General features: G+C 62.4%; 1 protein-coding gene across 8 annotated transcripts in view; it reads right to left on the bottom strand.

The window, feature by feature from the left end:
• RAP1GAP (RAP1 GTPase activating protein) overlaps window positions 1-22,966 on the bottom strand; it is a 68,818-nt gene that overhangs the window by 12,511 nt on the left and 33,341 nt on the right. For 7 of the 8 annotated variants that reach the window (XR_008630180.1, XR_008630179.1, XR_008630176.1 and 4 more), the window contains 12 exons: window positions 14,997-15,090; window positions 8,895-8,930; window positions 8,095-8,142; window positions 7,005-7,043; window positions 6,412-6,597; window positions 3,886-3,989; window positions 3,601-3,679; window positions 3,275-3,328; window positions 1,984-2,067; window positions 1,765-1,865; window positions 1,500-1,629; window positions 167-322 (listed from right to left, as the gene is read on the bottom strand). Coding sequence is in view for 3 of the 8 variants with exons in the window: in XM_055138098.1 (XP_054994073.1) it covers window positions 167-322; window positions 1,500-1,629; window positions 1,765-1,865; window positions 1,984-2,067; window positions 3,275-3,328; window positions 3,601-3,679; window positions 3,886-3,989; window positions 6,412-6,597; window positions 7,005-7,043; window positions 8,095-8,142; window positions 8,895-8,912 (999 nt within the window). In the remaining 5 variants the exon portion in view is untranslated. Of the gene's footprint in view, window positions 1-166; window positions 323-1,499; window positions 1,630-1,764; window positions 1,866-1,983; window positions 2,068-3,274; window positions 3,329-3,600; window positions 3,680-3,885; window positions 3,990-6,411; window positions 6,598-7,004; window positions 7,044-8,094; window positions 8,143-8,894; window positions 8,931-11,308; window positions 11,428-14,996; window positions 15,091-22,966 lie in introns of those variants that run through there. The other variant, XR_008630178.1, reaches the window with a different exon arrangement.

Here is a 22,966-nt window from a genome sequence, read left to right as displayed (position 1 = left end):
TCCAGGGAGAGGGAAACTTGGGGGGACAGGACGGGTAGGATGGGGCCCTCCATCATCAGAGCCAGGGCCCAGGCACCTTCTGGACAGGCCTCCTAGGGACAGTGGAGGAAAGCAGAGGCAAGGCCATGGCTGGACCCGCAGCCTGGGGGACTCCAGGGCCACCCACCTTGTAGAGGGGACCGTCGGGGCCCCCGGTCTCTGCCTGCACCACCACATAGGCATGCAAAAAGTTGGACGCGATCATGTCGGGCACGAAGGGCGTGTTCTCGTCCTGGAAGACCACGGCCACGATGTCGTTCCCGATGTGCCGCTTGCGCTGCAACTGAGCACAGGGTCCGGGTATTTCAGAGCTGGGGGGGTGGGGTGAGGTGGGGTGGGGGTGCGGGGAACAGGCAGGGATGTGTCTCGCTGCAACTGAGCACAGGACCCGGGACCTTCAGAGCCATGAGGGAGAATTGGGGAGAGTAGGACATGTCTGAGGACAAGGGTCTCCCCCAACAAAAATAGGGGAGAAAACTTATTTTTGGTTTTGGGGCTACACCTAGCTGTGCTCAGGGCTTAACTGCATTCTGGGGTCACTCCTGGTGGGCTTGGAGGACCACATGGAGTACTGGGGATTGGACCTGGGTCAGCTGGTTTAAGCGTGACATCTGCTACACTGTCATTCCAGCCCCAGGAAAAATACTTTAAAATCATGTTTGCCTTCCTAAAACCCTGTGGCAGATGAGAAAACTGAGGCCAAGAGGGTGGGGATTTGCAAGCTCCACTGAGAGTCTGGGGCTCCAGCCTGGGGCTCCACCCTCAGCCCTTCTCCTACCTAAACTCCCCCAATGGCCTCTCTTGAGCGGACAGGTTTCACTGGATATCTGTTCACGCTGCCCAAGGAGGGTCTTATTAAAAGAAAGCCAGGGAAAACAAGACCACCCCTCTCATTTCTCACGCTCTCCTTCTGGGACTGGTGCTGGGGTATGGGAGAGCACCATGCGGCGAGCGCCGAGGGGCGGATCCTGGGAACCCCACGGGCTCTGGCCAGAGCCATGCATGGCCTGCTCACCTCAGACCTCTGCGGCAGGCAGGAGCTGTTCTCCCCGGGAGCTCGCCCCTGCTCCCCCCCCCCCCCCGCCGCCTCCACGGCCTCCAAGCACTTTACCTTGGAAGCTCTTCCGCTTTCTTCCCACCTCGGCCAAGTCAGGTGTCCCCAGGGTGACCGCACAGTGCTAGGTCCTGGGGCCCGTGAGTCATCTGGGGTGGCTCTCTAGCTGGCCTGAGCCAGCTGTCCTGGCTAGCCCCGCGTGGCCACATGGAGACTGGGCTTGGCACAACACCAAGGCCACTCTCGACTCCCTGCCCAGCCGGAGTCCCCCCAAGTGGGGAGGACAGATACTTCCCACCACCTTGTCCCCGGCCCCCCTGGACCTGGTATGGTGGATCCTGGCAGGACAGGCAGATGGAAGGGAGGGCAGACAGGCGGGAGCCAGCTGGGGCAGGGGGTGGGCTACCTGCTGGGCGTCCCCCTCTGTGTAGGGCAGCTTGGTGGACACGTGAAACATGATCTCCTTGCTGCGGAAGTTGCAGTACACAGACTCGGTGCCCGTCTGCCCATGCGTCACGTCCAGGCCTCCGCGGAACCTAGTCCAGGGCCCCCCCGGAAAGGCCACCACTCAGTCTCCAGCCCCGGTCAGGCACCACGGCGCCAGGCTGGAGTGAAAGGGGTGGTGCAGGACCAGGTCCCATGCTGCTGACCCTGCCTGGACACTCACTCACCCCTTAAAATCCTGCAGCTTGACCTTCTGACCAAGAAACTCCAGGAACTCCACGAAGGCGGGGCTCTCCTCGTTGGTGCTGAAGAGTTCCTCCTCGGATGTCTGTGGGCCACACGGGGGTCACCGAGGGTGCCTCCCGCAGCCCCCGCCCCTGCCCCTCACACCCCAGTCTCAGCCGGAAGGAGGCTCTCCGTGGCCAGGGTGCGGCAGATGGGCTCACCTGCCCAAGCTTCTGGTAAATGACTCCAAACTTGAAGTTATTGCTGATAACATGCTCGTCGAAGGTGACGATGAGCCGGGAGGCCTGGGGGAGACAGAGAGGACCGCGGTGAGGACAGGCTGCTTCTTTAGGGAGCCACTGACAGTTGTTACCACGTGCCAAGACATGAACCCGGTACCGTGCAGCACTGCACACCACCATCCCCTTCACCCTGCAGACAAGCCCGAGGGGCAGCAGGGAGAGAGGCCTGGTTCCAAGCTGGGCAGGGCCAGCAGCCGGCAGGGGGCCACGTGGGTGCCTGGAAGTGGGCGTGCCTGATGGATTCCGGGGGTAAGCTCCTGGTTCCAGAGATTCTGCTCAGCAGCCCCAGGTCCCCAACTCTTGCTCTCTGGAACCCCCACCTTGCTCCTTGGCCCCTCTGCGAACTCCCCACGCGTTCTGCAACAGGTCAAGCCCCCCACAACTGGCAGCAGAGCCTGAAGCAAGTTCCCCTCCTCACTCACACCGGCCTGTTTCCTCTTCCGTACCAAGAGGCGGGACCCTGACTTCCGAGGTAGCCTTTCCTTCCTGGGTGGCCTTCCTGAACCTCACTACCCTCAGAGGACTTCACCCAGCCTAAGCTCAGCCTGAACTGGGAGGGTTCTTCTCTTTTTCTTTTTTGTTTGTTTTTGGCCATAGCTGGTGATGCTCAGGGGTAACTGCTCAGGGGAATCACTCCTGGTGGTGCCGGGAGGACCATATGGGGGTACTGGGGATTGAACTTGGGTCATTCGCACGCAAGGCAAATGCCCTACCTGTGCATGAGCTCTCCAGAAGGGTGCCTTCTTTTGGGCAACTTGCCTGGTTTGCTAAAGACTGAAGTCTCCGCACCCTCACAGGGCTGAGCATCCAGCGTGCAGCTCCAGAGCTGGACCCAGCTGCCGTTCAGGGGTCAGCGGGCACAGGTGTGCCTCAGTCACTCCTGGGTGGAATCCCTGACTCAGGAGCACGGACTGTTCTCCAGAGGGTCCCCTGATAGTACTGAGAGTGTGTGGACTTGCCACCAAGCCATACAGCCCAAGGGTCAGGGTTAAAGCGTAACCGTCCTGTCTGCTGTGCATCCTTGGGGTAAGGCACTGAGCCTTTCTGGGCTCTTGGGGCCTCTTCTGCAAGCTGTGAACTTCGCAGGGCTCAAGTGAGGGTGAACGAGATGCCACAAGGAAAATAAAATGCACAGCGCAGGGGCCCATCAAAGCTCGCCAGTGACTGCCCCCGCCCCCCATCAGCGCGCAGGGCTCGTACCCAGCCGTACCTTGGGGTAGAGCACTGGGTAGAAGCGATCCACATTCACGTCTTCACACACCAGCTGCAGGAGAAAAGGGAGCACTGAGTGTGGAGCCGGGAGGGGATGGAGAACAGCAGCAGAGGACCGGGACCAGGGGACAGAGAAGTGGGGTCCCCAGAGGTGGGGGATACATGGAGGGGAAAGACGCCCACCGGGCAGCATGGCAGACATCAGGGCACACTGGAGCGACAGCAGCCTCGTCCGGGAGCTCAGAGGAGACGGCAGAGGTGCCACTGGGCCTCCTGCTGGGCACCTACCCACAGGGGCTCAGGCCTGCGGGCATGGGGTCTTACCTTTGCCATCTGAACCACATTGGGGAACTCCGTGAGGCAAGAGATGGGGATGACATCGTGGTATGTTCGGCACTTGGTCCTGGGAGGAAAAACCTCATTGGTGAGGCAGCTGGGCATTGGGGAAGGGGGACAGGGGCAGACCCAGAGACATCCAAGCCTGGCTCAGCCATTAACTTGCTGTGTGTCCTCAGGCAAAGCCCTGACCCTCTCTGGTCCTTGACTGCACAGAGGAGGTAGGTGAGACAGTTATTCCAATGTCTCAGGGTCCCTTTGCCCTGTCCTCACCTGAGCAGCAGTCGCAGGTGCTCCTGGTCCCCGATGACATCATACTTGAGGGAGAAGACCAGGTGGCCCAGGGCGGTGTCCAGCGAGTAGTAATTGAAATGTTCCTGCGTGGTGGGGGGACAAGGCAGAGGGTAAGGCTGAGCTTCCAGAAAGCCGGGGGTCCCGGGTGGGAGTCCTACACCCAGCAGCAGGGGCCGTGGCTCCCAGGGTGCTGTGTCAAATACCTGCTCTACCCACTGGGCAGCCTGAGGTCAATCATCTCACCACACCTGCCTATGCCTCAGTTTCCCCTTATGCCTGGCCTGGGACAGGGAAATCAGTGCAACAGACTTGGCTCTCTGGGTAACCCACAGTGCTGCCTGCACACCTGCCTCCCTGCAACACCCTTCTCAGGGCTGGGCACACAGTAGGTGCTCAGTGAAAACATGCCGATCGAAGGGCCGGGAAGACCGCTCTGGTGGCACAGCACGGGCTTTGCACGTAGGTGTGAGTCACTGAGCTCCATCTCCGGCACCGCGAGCATCCGAAGCACCACCAGGCGCTGGCACCGAGCCATCGGGCCTGCTCCGGGCTGGGACCCCAGCCCCAGCACGACTGGACATGGGCCCTATTTTTAACAATGCCGACTGACAGCTCACGCGTCGGTTCTGTGGCCCCTGAAGCAGGGCCTGTGAGAAACCGGAAGTGAAACATCTCATGCACACCCCGGGGCGGCTGGCCTGGCCAGTTCCCGCGCTCCTGCCTCACCTGGAGAGGAAGCAGCAGGGCGGGAAGAGCCCTCCCAGAGGGCGCAAGGGCAGCTGCGGGGCAGGTGGTGCCCCCCTGAGAGGAGCCCGAGGCCCGAGTCTCCGTCCAGGTGGGAAGCCCCAAAGTCAAGGGCGGGAGAGTCAGAGATCGCCCCGTCAGCCTGTCCTGGCTCCCCACCTGCCCCGGCCCGGGAACAGGGCCAGCTCCACAGCCACACCTGCCCAGGAGTCACCCTGGAAGTATGTCCTGTTGAGACATGAAGGCCAGGAGCGGCAGAGAGCTCAGCGGGCTGTGCGCAGGGCAAGCTGCGGGCTCCCCCCCACTTTGAAAACAGATCAATAACATTAATAAACAGGGGAGGGCAGGCGGCTGCAGGGCCAGGGAGTGAGCCCACAAAATATGCTAGTTGGGGGGTGTCTCTGGGCCTGCGCAGTGCCGGGGCCCCAGTGCTGGCTCCATCAGTGGGCACGTGGGCTGAGGGTGGGCGCCCCTCACACACCCCCGCTGTCCGGAGCCCGAGAGTCAATGCCCAAAGTCACCCCACCCACTCCTGCGGGGATCAGGCCCGCACAACGGGAGTCTCAGAGGAAGGGCACAGAGGACCAGGGACACTTCTGAGATCAGTGATTAACTGTGTGGCCTTGACCAAGTCACTTCCTCTTTCTGAGCCTCAGTCTCCTCTTCTGTACAAAACAGGCCGGCCCGGAGTGAGTAGTTATGAGGGTGGCACCGTACCAGCCGACACTGCTGCACCCTTGCCCGTGCCTGGCATGTGTGGTCCTCTCGGCTTTGCATGTGCTTTTACTATCCCAGTTTGAGAAACAGGAAACAGGCCCGGGAAGGCTCAAGGGCACGCCATCATGAAGGGAAGGGCCGGGAGACTGCACGGAGCCTGACGCAGGGCCCAGCTGCAGCATTACACGGCCCCCTGGGCATTGCTCAGGGCAGCCCTAGAGGCTCCTGAGCGCTGCGGGGATGACCCTGGAGGTCCCTAGGAACTGCTGGGGTATCCCCGGCCACTTCAGGACCCGAGCAGCACCATGTTCTTGGGCCTCCATGGAACCACTGGCCTGACAGGCTGAAGAGCGCCAGGGGACCTCCTGAGGGTCCCCCGGGAGACCCAAATATCCAGACCATGATACGTCAAAACCCACATGACATTCAACCCCTCATCAGCAGGCAAGAGCACCAGCCACGGGAGCTGACGCACACAAGGTCCTGCCTGCCACCCCCTCCAGCCCCCACAAGCTAGCCTGGGGCTCCAATGGGATGCCCTTGGGCAGGGAGTGATCAGGCCAGGGCCCTGGCTGGGGTCTGGTATGGTGGCCAGGGGCTGCCTCCAGCCAGGTCCTGCCAGAACATTCCAGCATCCTCCCAGCCCCTATCTCAAACTGTCCACCCAGGGCTGCAGGTAGGGCCCGGCCCCCTGTGGGCACTCGGGGCCATACACTGAGTGTTTCTATTCACACTGTTGTACCAGACGCCCTTGGGACCCCTGAACAGTGCCTTCTGGTGAAGGGCTCTGGCAGACTCCTGAGGGGGTCAGGAGAGCGAAGACACAGAGGCATGAGTGCTATGTCCAGAGTCCCTGGTGGCAGATGGCAGAGGCAGGGGGCACGAGGGTTCCAGCCGATCCCTGCTGTGCCCCACACGGCCTGCTATCATCCATGTTTGCTGGGTGAGTCTATAGATCTAAACACGCGCTTGGGACTGGCATATGCTGCCCGGCTCAGCCCCGGGTTTCGACGCCCCGACTGCCCGCCACCAGTGGCCACCCACCTTGCCAAGGAAGTGCTTCCGGTAGATGCGGGCTGTGGGGTTGCACTCCAGCTTCACCTTGGCCGTGGGGGACTGCAGTGGCTCTGTCTCAGGGACGCTGGTGATTTCGTGGTTGGTGCCTTCGATCCAGTAGCCCCCAAATTGGGGCAGCAGGATGAGGGGGAAGGGTCCTTCTCGCCCCAGAACCTGAGAAGGGGCTCAGTTAAGGCCGTACCAAGGGCTTCCCATCACCCCTGCCCCAACTCAGACTTAAGGCCATCTCTGCCATGGTGTGTCAGGAAACAAGTCGGGGTCTCCCTGCCTGGGCTGGCACCCGTCCCTCCAGGACATTCCCCCACTTCCCTTCACACAGCCCCGGCCTGAAGGACCTCCACCCCCACCAGGCTGGGGAGGGAGGGGGCTGAGGCAGGGAGAGCTGGAGCCCCGCCTGGGCCAGGAGGCTGAAATGTCTGCGCCAAAGCGTTCCAGGGTCTGCAGCCCCCAGCAGGGCCCGTGTCAGGCTCCTGACAGGGAAGGGAACCCCAGGCCCCCAGACCCCTTGTGTGAGGGCGTCCAAGACTAGGGCGAGGATGAGCTCTGGGTCCAGCGGTTACCTCGTGGACGCTGGGATAGGGAATGTAGTCCTCCTCCGTCTGCAAAACACAAGCCACGGCCCTGCTGGGGTGCAGGGGAGGGCTGCACCCCCCCCTACACCTCACAGGCAGGAGAGCCCCAAGACAGGGGCCGACAGGCTTTGACCCCCTGCACGCAGGGGCATTGGTGGGGGGGGTGTCTTCCAGTCTGGGGAAAGGACACCCCAACCTCCCTCCAGGGACCACATCAGTGGGGACCAGGGGACCTTAAGCATGGAGAGCTGAGGCACAAGCCCCTAATCTGGGGGTATGCATCTGCGATGAGAGAGCCAACCTTTCTCACAAGCTCCCAGGTGGTCCTGAGGCTTCGGGGTGGGGGTGGGGCATGAGGACTCCTGCCCACCAAGCACCAGGTTCCGTTGTGAACCTCTCTCCAACGTGGGCCCACCCTCCAGGCCCAGTCCGGGCCTTCACCCGCAGCTCCCACCCCAAGAAACCCCCCACCAAGTAGAACAAGAGCTTCCTGGCAGGCTCTTCCCAGGTGGCTGCCACACAGGCCCCCTCCCCTCCCCTGTTCCTCTCCTCCCCCCCACCCTCCCCTTCCTTCCCTTCCCTCCTCCCCCACTCCCGCCCCTCCCCTCCTCCTTCCCCTCCCCTCCTCGGCTGGCTTTCTTCCCCACCTCCTTAGCTTTCCCCCAGCTTCTCCTCTGCTCCCCTCCCCCCACCAGCCGGGAAGGGCTCTGGCAGGAGCACTGCCGAGTGGGCGGGCCCTAAACTTCCTAAATCTGGGTTTAAGGCAGCCTGCAAGTGCATGGCAAGTGGCTTCAGGGACAATTTAGGGCACAGCGGCTCTGGGCCGGAGGGGCCTGGTGGGGAGGGTGAGCTGACGGAAGGTGCCCTCACCGGCCTGCACCTGGCAAGCAGGGAGAGCCCCTCACACGCCTGCAGGCGGCTGGCTGGCTGGGCAGTAGCCGCGCTGTCCTGGGGAGGCGGCGTCCCCTGCCCCTTCCCCCTCCAGGTCTCCCAGCTGCAAGCAGGCCTCCAGGCAGCCAGCCCGCAGCCGAGGGGGGCTGGGGGCGGGGCTGGGGGCGGGGCCGCGCTTCAGACCTACTTTGAGGGGCGGTGGGAAGGAGCAGCGCTGTTCATCCATCCTGCTTCCCTGCGAAGAGAAAGGCAGCACACCATGGCCCCCCAACCCAGCTGCCTCCGGAACTGCACAGAGGTGACAGGGTGACTCCCAGGGAAGGGTGTCGGCCGGCCCCGGCCACCCAGGACTCTGTGCCCGGCTCCGGGGAACCTTCGGCTGGTGGTGGCTGTGGCAGGGAGGGACGCGGCTCTGCAGGAATGTGCGTGAGCCTGGAGTGCGGGCAGGGGTGCATGCACATGATGTGTGAGCATGCGAAGGGGAGCATCCGTGCCACCACACGGCTCCAAGCTGCTGCTGAGGGAGGGGCGACAGACAGGCGGGGAGGCTGAGGGGGCAGGAGAGGGGTTTGCAGGGAACTGACACCCTACAGAGCCCCTGCCTTGCTCAGTCCCTCCTCACTCCCCGCCCCCACCCACCTCCCGACACACAGTGACAAAGAAGCCAGGCAAGGGTCTGGAAGAACAGGGGGAGGGGTGGAGGTGGTGGGAGGGTTTGACTTGGGGGGAGGGGCCCCTGCCACCTGCAGCTCTGCCTCCAGGTCTCTGTCCCTCTCAGGATGCTGCTCAGGGTCAGTGTGGGGAGTTGGTATGTGGGGGGAGGGAGGGGTGAGTCGCACAGGATGGGGAGTGAGTCCTGCACAGCCTCCCTGGCATGGCCGTGGACTCTATTTGCTCAGAGCGGGGAGGGCAGAGACGCCACAGCACTGCCCGCCCCTACCCCCGACCCAGCCCTGTGCCCTGCTCCAGGCCTCAGAGCAAGCTCACCTGCATCTTTTCAATCATCTCAAACAGATCTGTGTTCTGCAACAGAGAAGGGGTGCAAGGTCAGGTCAGGCCTGAGGGTGGCCTCTGCACCTGCCTGCACCCCACCACCACCCGTCACCGTCATGGGGGGGCCTCCGTGAGCAGGACGAGGGAGTGAGGCGCAGCCAGGAGAAGGCTCTCTGCAGCACATCCCCCTAGCATGACCGACAGCGCCACCCCACTTGATCCCCTTCCGCAGGAAGAAAGAGTTACTTCTGGGGAGAGAGCCCTCCCCCACACCCCCCTGCGCTGACATTGACACGGTCACCTCAAAGGCGCCAAAGTTCCGGCCAGCCCGAGCAGGGGCCTCAGAAGATTCTACCCAGTTTCCCAAGAAGAGGCCTTTCCGCCTTTCCCCGTCCCCATCAGCAGTAGGGGCTGCGAGGCCTGGGGACACATATTTATTACCACACGTCCCGACGGCCCACATGTACTCGCCACCTCTCACGCCCGAGCCAACTTTCCCCGAGGCTGACCAGGGCACACGCGGGGTTAATCCAGGCATCTGCCAGCTGCGCCTGGCAGCTCTGGCCTCTCCAGAGCCAACTCCCGGGGAGCCTTCCTGGAAGGCGGAGTCCCTGCTGGCTGCGCTGGGGCCGGGCTTGGGAAGCCCCTGAGGGGCTCCTGCATGATGCCCCTCCCCCTGCACCTCCCAGGCCTCTGGCTGGGCTGCCCGGAGCTCACACCCATCTAGCAGGGACAGACAGACACACACAGACACACACACACAGAGACACACACAGACACACACACACACACACACACACACACACACACATACACACGCCTGCCCGTGGAGCTGTGCACCATGAAACACATTCTCCCGTGCTCAAGCGCTTTTCCGACACCTCTCACTTCCTCTCAAACACACAGAGGCTGGTACATGGAAACTTTAAAACAGTCTTCCTGGGCTGCAGAGAAAGCACAGAGGTTAAGGTGCTTGTCCTGCCCACAGCTGACCCCAGCTTAATCCCAGAACTGCATTTGGTGCACCCCCAAACGGTGCCCGGAGTGACCCCCCAAGCATAGAGCTGGAAGCAGCCCACAAGCACTGCCAGATGTGCTCCAAAGACACCCCCAACACAAAAAAACACACACTAAAACATAAATAAATAAAACCCAAGCATAGTACCTACAGGGTCCGAACACGCAGAGTCTTAAACTCAGCATCGCACGCTAACACAAATGCATGTGTCTGTGTCCTCAGCTTCACAATGTACAGACACAGTCACAACACCCAGGGTTCTGTGCTGCGCCAGCCACACACGTAAATACCAGCCCACCCTGGCGCAGATCATCACAGCAGCACTGCACACGGAACCACGGGACAAACCCACGCGGGTCCACGTGCCGAGACACAACAGTGCACATTCACTCACGGACACGAGCAGAGTCCCACTGCCAAGTACACACACCCTGAGCGACAGACACCGTCACCTGCAGCCCACAGCAACTTCAGGAAGGGCTGATCAGGGGTGCGGGGTGGGGAGAAGGGGGCTGAACACCCCCCCGCTGAGTGCATGCCACCCTCCTGCCCTCTACTTCCTCTCTCGGGTGTCTGTCTCTGTCTGTCTGTCTCTCTCTCTCATACAGCTCTGCTAAAAGTCACCGGACACAAACGCCTCAGGTGTGCAGCCTGACCTGTCCAGCAGCAAACCCACCTGTAAAAGGCACCCATGCACCCTCTGACCGGAGGCCACCTATAGCCACACCCAACACCTCTGAGTTTGAGAGAGGCGATTCCACAGGCTGCCAGAGAGGAAAAACCCACAGACGCACACCACGGTAGACAAACATGCCTGTCAACCCAGTACCAGGCACAAGAGCAGCCCCGGATGGGTACCAAGGTCACCCACACACCAGCCCAGGGCAGAGCCCAGGCAGGACTGTGGGTTGGGGTTGGGGGGGGGAAGAGGGCAGCTAATGCCCCCTAGCCCTGGCACCCCACATGGGAAGTGACCGCCATGGAAGCACTGACACATGGCACTGTCACCCTACAGCACACACAGCAACAAGTGACACCCACGGCGCCGGACGCCGCCCTGACACTCGCAAGGCTGTGAGCTGTCTGCGGCCCCCGCCCCGGCCGGCAGCCCACACGGCCAGACCCCCTCCGACAGCCCGTGTGCCACCTCCCGGCCACGCTGCTCCCTGGGCGGCGGCGGGGAGGGACCAAGGCCCGGACCCAGGGGCAGGGGTGCGCCGGGTGTCAGCCTAGAAGCTAACACACCCTCCATGACGGAGCCTCCCTGGCACCCCCGCCCTGGCCGGGGCACAGCCTGCCAGCCGGCTGCCGCGGGACTCGGGCGGACCCGGCGCGGGCGGACCCTCGGGGCCAGGCCGTCCCCCCCCCAGCCGCCCCCCGCAGTCCTCACCTGCCAGCCGGCCCCAGCGGGCAGCGAGCCCCTCCGCGGACGACCGGGGGGCGCCAGGGACCGCGGCTGCGCCATCCCGAGCCTGGCCCAGCGGACGCTGGACCCCGCGCGCCCCAGCCCGGGCCCCGCAGCGCCCGGCTCCGCGCTCCCGGCTCCCGGCTCCCGGCTCCCGGCGGCGCGTTGCTGCGCTGGGCTCGCCGGGCAGCCGGGACCGGAGGGGCGGGGCGCCAGGTACGGACCGCGCGGGGCTGGGCGGGGCCGCGGGGATCCGGGGCGGGGCCTCCGGAGGCCACACCCCCGCCGCCGGGCTCGCCGGCCCCGGGCCGAGCGGGGCTGGGCGGAGCCGCGGGGATCCGGGGCGGGGCCTCTTAAAGCCACGCCCCCTCCGCCTGGCTCTCCGGCCCCGGGTGCGCGCTTGCGCGCCTGCGCCCTGCCCGCTTAGGGCGCACCCCCGCGCCCGGGAATCCTTGGGCGCCGCGCCCGCCGCCTTTACCCCGCCACCTCAGTCTTTCCAGACTCGGGCTACCCCCGCCGCAGGGCTACAGGGACGGTGCTTTAGGCACCCGCTGTGAAGCCGGGTAGGAGGAAAAGGGGGTTACCAAGAAAAACAGCTCTGGGGAGCAGCTACTTAATGTGGCGCGCCCTTTGCCAGCCCCATCCTCCCCGCGTGACACAGGAGGCATGGGGCCATGTGCCACTCCCACGTTACAGATGAGAGGGCCGAACCCACGAGGCCCAGCACCGGGCTCCAGGCCACACAGCCAGCGAAGGGGGCACTTCTAGGAAAAGGCGGGACCTGTCCTCCCCTCCTCCTCACCTTGCAAGGCCCACGGATACCTAGCCACATTGGGCATGTTCTTGTGCCCCGTGCCCATCTGCCCCAGGCCCCAGAGGAGACAGCGCCAGTCCCTGGGTGACTCTGGCCTTGGCCCCACAGTATGGCGCTGACTTTGGGGCCTGTGGGTTTGGGTCTGGCCCTTGCCCTGACTCACTGAGTGGACCTGAGCGAGTCTGGCACAGATATGGGGCTCCCGGGTGACATCCAAGGCCTTGATGGGCTCTTCCGGCTGCCTGGACAGTGAGAACAGCACTCACCCCCCCCCCCCCCAAAACTGGCATCACATCGGCGCCAGCTGCTTTCCACCCAAGGCAAGGCTACCCACCAACTGCGTGCCCACCCTCTCTTCAGAATCCTAATGTTGCTGCAGGAAGTGGACCAGCCACTTCTACCCAGGATCCAGGGTTCTGGAAGGTCCTGCACCTTCCTTTCCCCCAGACTTGGCCCTGCGTCAGGCTGGAGCCCAGAGAGCCGGCAGGAACTCCGGAGATGTGTGTTCCAGACACGGTGTAGCTTGTTTTTAATAATTAACGGCAGCAAATATTGATTTATGCAGGCACTTCCAGGCCTGAGCGCTTCCGGGCACCCATCGAAATGCAGCCAGAGAAACATCCATTCCCACACTTGCCCTGCGGGAGGCCAAACCTGCTCGGACCATCCAAGCTGGGTGTGTGCCAGCAGAGTGCACACATGCACGTGTATCTGTGCATATATGAGTGTGTGTGTATGCGCATATAGTTGTGTGCTTGTATGAGTCTGCATGCAGCTATGTATGTAAGTCTGTGTGTGTGTACAGTTATATGTGTGTGAGATTCTGTGTGTGAATCTGTGCTTACAGTTATGTGTGCACGTGGCCTGTGTGTGTGTACACACGCAGCTGTGTGAGAGTGTGGGTACAGCTGTTTGTGCATGAGAATCTGTGTATGGATGCAGCTGTGTGTGAGTGCATGTGTGAGAGTTTGCATGTGAGACCAGAGGAGGCAGTGCACAGCTTCCTGGGTCTGTGTAATGGTGTGGTGTACCTGTGTGTCCGTATGTGCATGTGCACACAGGAGCGTGGGTCTGTGTGCTTATCTCTGTGCTGCTCAGGTGAGTGTGGGTGCACTGTGGCTGCAGTGAGATGCAAATTTCTTAATCACCTAGTGGAGAAAGCCAGGGGTAGGGGGGCCTGGAAAGCACGTGAGTGCGTGTGTGTGTGTGTGTGTGTGTGTGAGAGAGAGACAGAGACAGAGACAGAGACAGAGACAGAGAGACAGAGAACGAGAGAAAGAGAGAGGAGAGAGAGAGGAGAGAGAGTGTGTGTGTTTCAACCTGAGGAACATGGAAATATGGATATATGCCCACATAATAGCGCTACTTCCCGATGTCCACTTTTCAGTGCTCTCAGGGCCAGCACTCAGGGGCAAATGGGTAAACTGGGTAGGTCCCTTGCCCCTGAAAGGGGTCCCTCAGCATTGTAAATGTGCAGAGGTGGGGATGCAGGTTTGCTAGGAATCCAGACTGATCCCGTCTCTCTGGGCCCCGGTTTCCTCCCTGTCAAGGAGGATGATCCACAGACTGTCTCCATCCCGGGGGGTGCGGGGGAGGGGGGGAGTGCTGCTGGGGTGGGGTGGTTGGAGCCGCCGTCTGGGCTTCGTTGGCACAAAGAGAGATTTCGAGCCAGACTGGGCAGAGGCCAGGAAGCCTGAGGGGCGGCGACTTGGAGCAGGTCCGAGGCCAGCCCCAGGCCATGTGAGCAGGCCGCGGGGAGAGCCAGGGCGCTGTCCTGCCCCAGCCCTTAGTTCTCGGATGGGGAGGCTGACGGCGGGGAGGGGAAGCCTCACTCCCGGTGCTGATGGGGAGATGACAGAAGCCTCACTCCTGAACCCAATGCCATGGGTCCCTCCCTTCCTGCCAAGCCGCATGTGACGAGCAGGAGAGGGAGCCCCTGATGCTGTCCTGGCACCCCAACTTAGAACCCCTTTGCGGGTGGTGGTCCCTTCACCAGGTTGCCAGTCCTTGGCCTCTGCCCTCCTGACCTAGGTGGGAGAGGAGCAGGCAGAGCCTGCCCATGCTGCTTGCTGGCTGTGCGACCCTGAGCAAGCATGTCACCTCTCTGAGCACTGGGAGCCCCATCAGGAGAAGGTCTGCCACCCAGACACCCGCGCGTCCTATGGCAGAGAAGTGGACTGTGAAAGTGGGGGGCTTACTCCCCTCTGCCATAGGAACATCATTAGCCTAGACACTCTGTCAGACAACCTGAGCTCTGTCTGCGCTTGGCCCCATCACAGCCTCTGTTTTCTCATCTGCAAAATGGGACCGACAATAGTGGCTGCCACAGTACTGAGCATCTGAGGCTGCAGTGAGATGCTGCAAGCAGGTAAAGAACCAACAACCCACCCACCTGGCTCAGCAGCACCTCTTGAGACATCAGGGACAAACGTACACTGTCCACTTACTTGTCTTCTAACTGCCCTGTGGCGTCTTCGGAGCAGGCCTGCGGCAGGCTGCCTTCTAGCTCCTCAGGGCCCAGCACCACGTTTGACACCACCAGGTGCTGGGCAAATATTTGATTCTGACGATCATAACAGTGGTCTCGACTATGGGGCGCCTACTCTGTGCCAGACAGGGCGTGTGGGACACTACACGGACACCCTATCGCACGTGTACAATGACGCATCAGCAGCACTGCGCCCAAAAGGACATTCCCAACTGGACTGCGGGGCGGAGGCTGCAGGACACAGGGGCCTGCTGACCGCTGTGGGGCCACTTACCTCCTGTGGTGGTGCCCCGCCCCCAACTCTGGTTCACCTTGGACTGCCGCGGGCCCAGCCTGGGTCAGCAGGGGTCTGGGTGGGGGGCGTGGCTTACCTTGGGGCCCAGGGAAGCGGCGTGGGAGGAGGTGAAGTCCACCCGTGGCAGGTCTAGCGGCGGAGGGAAGCACTGGCTCTGCCCATCACTCCTCCTAGGAGAGAGAAGGTGCGAGTCAGGGCGAGTCCTGGGCTGGAGCAGGGGGTCCTGGGCTCCTCGGGAGATAGAAGAGGGGCTCCCTGAGCAGGCACCTTCCCCAGAGAGCAGAGCTAGGGGCTCGCCCTAGGCGCCCCCTTGAACTCCCTCAAACACATACCCCAGTTCAGGGGATGTCCACACAGCCCATTCTGAGGACAGGTAGAGTGAGGCAGGAGCAGTGAGGGCTGCTGTTGAGGGCTGGTCTCTATCCTCTGGCTGCGAACATGCTCCTGCCTCACTAAACCCGCCTTTTCTGATAATTCTCTGGTTTGGAGGCCACACGGGGCTGTGCTCAGGGCTTACCCCTGCTCTCAGGGAACCATGTGTGGAACTGGGGACTGAACTTGAGTCAGTTGTGTGTAAGGCCAATGCCCTACCCTCTGAACTATCTCTCCAGCCCAGGGCTTACTCCTGGCTCTGTGCTCTCAGGGGACCATCTGAGGTGCCAGGGATGGAACTGGGGTTGGCCGCATGCAAGGCAAGCACTCCTCCACTGTGCTATGGCTCTGGCCCCACCAACACTTCTACTCTTTTTGGGTCACGCCCAGCAATGCACACCTGGCTCGTGCACTCGGGAATTACTCCTGGCGCTGCTCAGGGGACCATATGGGATGCTGGGAATCGAACCCAGGTCAGCCGCATGCAAGGCAAACGCCCTACCTGCTGTGCTATTGCTCCAGCCCAACACTGCTACTCAAAGACAGTAAACACTGGCACTCACTGGGTCTATACCCGCAGTGAGCCACCCCCCCTTCCTAGGTATGAGCACCCAGACCTCCCACCACACTGGTATCCCCACTCGACAAGTGAGAGGCCAGCTGTGGCCAGCTGCGGTGATCCTGACCGCTCCGACCCCAACTCTGGGTGTGCTCCCTGGCCCCTTCCTGCAGAAAGGAGGTGAAGTCAGCTCGTCACATCTCCCCAGAAAGCCTACCAGAGGGGCCATCTTTAGGGTCAGGGAGAAGAAACGCCCAGTGGCTCCTGGGAGCCAGGGATTCGGGGGCGTGCAGCAGGCCTGGCTTCCGCCCGCAGCCTAGGGCCACCCTGACGTGGCCGCACCCCTGCCCGACACATCCACAAAGGCCGTCCTGCAAGGGTGAGTCACTGGGGCCGCCAGATAATCCTCTGCCATGCGCGGAGCTTGAGTCAGGTGCAGCTGGGCCTGCCACACCCCGCGAAGGACAGGGCCTGCAGGAACCCAGCCCAGGAAGCTCCCTCCACCCCATCTTCTCAGGGCCCAGACACTCTAGCCGTGACCCCAGAGGAAGCACCTATCTAAGAGCGCTGGACCAGCGGGGCCCGTGGCCAGGGTGCTGGCAGCTGAAAAGAGGGGGTGCTATGGGTAGTGCCAGAGTCAGGACGACAGAGGTGGCTGGGGGAGAGAGTCCCAGGCACTCACCCGCCCCGAGAACTCGAAGAGCTGATGCTGACCCTCTCAGCCTCAGTTTTTCCCCCAAAACCGACCATAATGCTTCTCCCAACAAAGAGGCAATCACTCGGGGCATTCTTTGGTGTGCCTTAGTCCCGGGTAAGCTCTGCCCGCCCCCGCCCCAGGTTAGGGTCAGGGTCAGTATTTATTGAACGGGTGAATGAGTGAATGTTGGCAGCAGGGAAGAGTTAAAGAGCTGTGAACAGAAGGGCCTGAACAGGGCTGGAGCGATAGCACAGCGGGTAGGGCGTTTGCCTTGCACATGGCCGACCCGGGTTCAATTCCCAGCATCCCATATGGTTCCCTGAGCACCGCTAGGAGTGACTCCTGAGTGCAGAGCCAGGAGTAACCTCTGTACATCGCCAGGTGTGGCCCAAAAAGAGAGAAAAAAAGCAGGGCCTGAACACAGGTTATTTGGGTGGGAGAGACTGGAGGATAGAGACAGGGAGAGAGGGACAGAGAGGGTCAGACAGGGACAGAGAGAGAGAGAGTTGAAACGGTGCTGGACACAGGGCTCAAGGTGCTGTCCTGGGACTCTGCAAGGACTACCCTGCCGGCCTGCTCGACTCAGACCCACTCTTTATTTTGTGTTTTGGTGGTTTTTTGTTTTGTTTTGGGGTCACACCAGCAGTACTCGTCAGGGGGCCATGTGTTGATGGGGATAGAACCCGGGGACCTCTAAGCACTCCAGCCCTTTGAGCTATCTCCCCAGTTCGATCTATCCCCTTTTCCACACCGGGAGAAAACAAGGCCCACAGAGATTAACCTACTTCCCTGTCAAGTGGTGAGAGAACCAGAAGTGATTTTTGTTTAGTTTTTTGGGATGATCCCAGTGGTTCTCGGAGGGCCAGTCCTGGCTGGGTGCTTGGGAGTTGCTCCCAGCAGTGCCCTAGCATTGGGACCATGAGGTGTTGGAGTCAAAGGGCCAGAGAGACAGAACGGGGTAAGGCACTTGCCTTGCACGTGGCTGACCCAGTTCAATGCCCAGCACCCATATGACCCCCTGAACCCTGCCAGGAGTGATCCCTGAGCACAGAGCCATGAGTATGCACATCCAGAGCACAGAGGATGAGGAGGAAGGAGAAGAAAAGAAGGAAGAGAAGGAGGAGGAGGAGGAAAAAAGGAGAAGGAAGAAGAGAAGGAGGAGGAAGAGGAGGAGGCGAAAGAGAAGAGGAGGACGAGGAGAAAAGGAGGAGGAAGAAGAGAAGAAGGAGGAAGAAGAGAAGGAGGAGGAGGAAGAGAAAAAGAAGGAAGAGGAGGAGGGAGAGGAGGAGGAGGAAGAAGAGAAGGAGGACGAAGAAGAGAAGGAGGAGGAGAAGAAGGAGGAGGAAGAGGAAAAGGAAGAGGGAGAGGAGGAGGAGAAGGAGAAGGAGGAAGAGGAGGAAGAAGAGAAGGAGGAGGAGGAGGAGGAGGAGGAGGAGGAGGAAGAGGAGGAGGAGGAGGAAGAAGAGGAGGAGGAGAAGGAGGAGGAAGAAGAAGAGAAGGAGGAGGAGCAGGAGGAGCAGGAGGAGGAGGAGAATTGGAAGGCGGTGCTCCGGGCTTGGGGAGGCGGCTCGGCACACTGAGGGTATGCTCGCTTTCCTGTGGGCAATGCAGGGTCAGTTCCCGGTACCACATGGTTCTCCTGTGCATTGAGAGGAGTGACCGCTGAGCACTGAGCCAGGGGCAGTCCCTGAGCACTGCTGGGCATGGCTCCCAAACCAAAAGCAGTCCATCTATAAAGCCAAGGCTTGCGGGTGTCTTTTGGAGGGTGGGGTGGGGTGAGGGCAGGGTTTGGGCCCACCCGGCAGGGGTGAGGGCTTATCCCTGGCTCTGTGCTCAGGGGCCATATGGGGAAGGGGGTCAAACCGGGACAGCCACGTGCGAGGCAAACGCCCTCCCCATTGCGCTGTCTCTCTGGCCCCCAAGCCAGAGCTCGAGGCCGAACCAGAGGGCTGGGGAGGCTGTGCAGGAAGCAGGAGGCCGGGCCTGACCCCATGGGTGGCGAGGTCAGGCAGGGGCCACTCCCACACCCAACATGCTCCCCTTCTAGAACCCTCTTTGCCTCCGTTTCCCCGTGTGTAGGTGCCCATCTCCCTTGGGGCTGCTCATGGAGCCACTGGACTCGGGGGTCTCCGAAGAGGAGGTCTGGGCACCCGGCACCTGCCACCTGTCCTGGGCCCTCAGCCTGCCAGGTCCTGGGTGGCCAGAGCCCTGCATACCCCCAGCCCCGCTCCCCTGCAGCGAAGACCCCTCAAGAGCCACTGCCCAGGCCCTTATGTGCGGGGGACAGAGCAGGAAAGCTGGGACTCACTGCCCCCAACATCCTGACCCTGAAGGGACAGGACAGCAATATGACAGCCCAGCGACCCATGTCCAACCTGCCCCCACTCCATCCTCCCCATGCCCCACGCTGCAGGGGCAGAGGAACCACCCGCTTTCACACGGGAGGAACCTGAGCTCAGAGAGGCACATTCACTTCTCTGGAGTCACACAGCCATGGAAGCAGAGTAGCCCCTGACCCCAAGTTTGTCATCCCCAAGCCCGAGATGTGAACTGCACAGCAGGGGCGTCCAGCCCGGGGGGTGGGGGGCAGTGTATGCTCTCAGAGAGGCAGTCAGCCCAGCCCAGCAATTACTGCTGCGCATTCACCATTTCAGCTCATCTTCCGGGGGGGCCAGGATGCAGGGCGGGGAAGAGACTTGTCCAGGGCCACGTGTGAGCAGGCGACCTGGGGGGCCCACGTGTCATGCCTCACGCGTGAAACAGCTGAAGGAGTGAATCAAAGCAGTCTCTCGCTGCCTTCTCTGACGTCGCCTTCCTCCTAGCCCCCTCCCCTTTCCCCATCACACCCCCAGCATGGACTGCGCCCCACCCCCTCCCTGCACGAAGCTGACCCTCCTGGCCCTCCCCTCTGCCTCCTATTCTCCCTGGTGCCCACCGTCCCACTCCCCGGGGGCCCCCAAGTCTGCCCTTGGCCCTGTCTCCAAACAACCTCCGGTACAACCGTCCAGCTCCCGCGGCCGCCGCAGCCTGGAGCCGTCTGGTGTCGGCCGGAATGGAACGGGGAGTGCTCCTGCCCCCCCGCTGTCCCCCTCGACCAGACTCGGCACTCTACAGTTTGCCCTTGGCCTCGTCTCGCTGGGTTAGGCAATTATCAACCTGTTTTCCAAACAAGAAGACAGCAGCCAGGTGCCAGCGGGGAGAGGCCAGAGCTCCGGGCTGACCCGGGCGCCAGGCTCTGGGCCGGTGCACCGCTCTCAAGCTGCGCCCTGGGCCTGCTGTCTAGCCGGAGCTCCTGGCCCTGCGGTCACCGCCCACACCTCCCCGGGTGCAGCTCCAGCCCGGGACACCTGCCGAGAGGTCCAGGACACCTGGATATCAGGAAAAGCAGCAGCAGCGGGAGAGGTGACTTGGCCAAGGTCCGGCTGAAGGCGGGGCCAGGCACAGCCAAGGGTCACCTCTGGGCCAGGCGAGAGGGTGGGGGTGGCCGCCAGCCAGCTGGCGGGCCCCCTCCCTCCCCAAGAAACCCTCTCCCTCCCAGAGAAGCCCTCTCCTCCCTGGGAAAGTGTGCGGCAGGGGCGTGAGGGGTGCCGCGGGCCGGGCCGGAAGCTGCTGCTGACAGCTCTCGGGTTTCTTGGCAACTGTCACGGCACCTCTCCCCACCCCTATCTCCACATCAGGTAACAATAATAATCACACAGTCGTGAGCTCCGTGCTCTGTGCTTGTCAAAAGCCCTCTTTATCTGCTCGCTCCTGGGAGCCGCACCGGAACTGCAGCGGGAGATAAAGCAGGCGCGTGGCTTCCCCGGTCCCAGGAGGGGAAACCGAGGCTGTGCAGAGGTGAAGCCACTAAAGTCAGCCAGGCAGGAGCAGGTCAGGGTGAAACACTCTGCATCCCCCAACTGCCCAGCGCTCCAGGTGCCACAACTGGGGTGCACAGCACCGTGGGGGTCCCACATTCTGTTCAAGCAGAGGGTCAGACCCAGGTATGGAGAGGGGGAAGAGATGAGGACAGGTGACCAGATGCCCACAGCTGGAGGGAGGAGAAACAGAGTCCGGATAGAAGGAGCCCACCTCCCCTGCCAGAGGGGCAGCGCGAAGCTGGGCATCTGGTCAGTATTACTGTCACACGTGGCCAATCCAGGTTCATTCCCTGGCACTCCATATGGTCCCCCCGGGTCCTGCCAGGAGTGACCTCTGGGCACACAGGCGGGATTAAGCACTGAGCACTGTCAGGTACGACCCAAAACAAACAAAAACAATCCGAACACTGCTGTTGGTTAGCCTCCTGGAGAAGCCCCCTTCCCAGGGCCCCAGAGGCGTGCCCAGACTAGGCTGTGGGCCCCCCTCGGGCCCCCAGAGACCACTGGCCTGGCGGGAGGTCCCCAAGTGAATGTGGCACCCATTGGTCCCCCCTCCCTGAGCTGCCCCAGGCAGGTCCCAAACAAGCCTCCCCTGGCCCAGCCTCTGTATCTGCTGCTCCCCCAGCGGGGGGCTCCCACCTGTCTGGGGAACCTTTCCCGGGCGTGAGGCCAATGGGCAGGTGCAGGTGGGGCACAGGTGAGTCGGGAAAACAGCAGGGATGGTGGTGCGGCCTGAGCAGGGGCCCGTGGGGCTGGGTGGAGGTGGGGGGGTGGGGACGACTCAAGGGTACGGCCAGCCCAGAGCTAATCACAGACTCTGGGGCTGGAGCGATAGCACAGCGGGTAGGGTGTTTGCCTTGCACTCGGACGATCCGGGTTCGATTCCCAGCATCCCATATGGTCCCCTGAGCACTGCCAGGAGTAATTCCTGAGTGCAGAGCCAGGAGTAACCCCTGAGCATTTTCAGGTGTGACCCAAAAAGTAAAAACAAAAACTAATCACAGACTCTGTGACTGCAGGGGTCTACCCCGCACCCAGGGGGGCGAGGACAGACCTCCGGTGAGAAGGGGGTGGGAGGGTCCTCGATGAAGACCCTCACCCGCTGGGAGGCAAGCAAACGGGGCCCCAGCTACCTGTGTGCCCAGCCCCCCCCCCACACACACACACGGTATCGGGTCTGAGGTGACCAAGGTGAAACCAGAGAAATGCAGCTCCCCGGGGGCCACAGAGGCCCATTGTCTCTGGAGCTCACCCATCCCAGGTGCCAGGGACGGTGGCCAGTGCAGCCAGGTGAGCAAGTCCCCTGCCGGACCGGGAGCCTGCCCCTCCTCCCAAGGCCACGGGGAGGGGTGCACAGGTAAGGGCTCCCCCCAGCTCTCCTGCCAGGGCACCTCTGACCCCCCAGGGTCCACGGCGTCACGGGTCCCTCACAACAATGCAGGCCAAGGGCCGCACCCATCATCCCCCCATTTCAGAGAAGGAAGCAGAGGACCCTCGAGGCTGTGAGATGGGCCTAAGGTCCCACAGCCTCCCTGTGACAGAGCTGGGAGAGTCCCCCAGGGGCAAGGGCTGGGACCCGCGCTGGCCGCAAGCCGAGACACCCGGATCCCGGAGCCCGGCCAGGCAGCGGCCTCCTGAGCAAACAACAGGTTGGCAGCCCCGAAAGAAGGTCATGGGACCAGCCCCCACTGGGAGCCCAGCAGCTGGGCCCGGCCGGCCTCCCTCCCGCCCACCTGCGTGTGCCAGCACCGCCCCGCCCAGGTGGCCTGACCCTCCTCCCCTGGCAGGAAGAAGGGGTGACAGAGATGGCCGAGCCCCGGGCAGCTTCCTTCTTGGGCAGCAGTGACACCTGTCCTTGCAGCCTCCAGGGAACCCGAGGCAATGAGAAGGGTCCCAGGAAGAGGGCTGCAGGAGGAGGGTGCGAGCTGCAAGGGCAAACCCCCGCCCCCCAAAATCCTGTCCCATGTGGGCTAGGAACATAAGACCCACTGTGGGCCTGGCATGAGCCACCGCCCCCCGCCCCCCGTCCCATCCCAGGGAGCAAGGACCTCCCCACACCCACCAGCTGGGCCTCATGTGCACATGTGCAATTACCGCCTCCCACGGATCCCCCATGCACCCCCCACAGCTGCATTGTCGTCCCCTTTCGGAGTCCAAGGGTGCCCCCTCTGGAACGCCGCGCATTCCTCAACTCGCTCACTCTGCATCTGCCCACTCGCCCGCCCGCCCTTCATTCCTGCACTCGGTCTGGCTTTCAGGGTCCACGTTCCAGGACCGAGCTGGGCGTGGGGTCTGGAACGCGAGGGCCCCCATCTCAAAGCCGCGCCAGAAGCCCACGGGCCCCCCGTGCTGCTCTCCATCTGCGGCAGGGGCTTGGTGGGCCTCACCCACCAGATGCTCTCAAGGCCTGCTCCGCCCCATCCATCTCCCTCCCTCGCCAGAGACCTGCCACCTCCGAGGGCCCCAGGAGTAGAAGCCCCGGCCGGGCCAAGGAACCCCCTCACCCCACACACAGGAGACAGGCCACACCGTCTTCTAGCGGAGGCAGCAAGGAGAAG

The sequence above is a fragment of the Sorex araneus genome, chromosome 5 (assembly GCF_027595985.1).
Source record: "Sorex araneus isolate mSorAra2 chromosome 5, mSorAra2.pri, whole genome shotgun sequence".
NCBI classification, from domain to species: Eukaryota; Metazoa; Chordata; class Mammalia; order Eulipotyphla; family Soricidae; genus Sorex; species Sorex araneus.
Note: the sequence above shows the minus strand (reverse complement) of the source record. Positions and strands in the feature narration are given on the sequence as shown.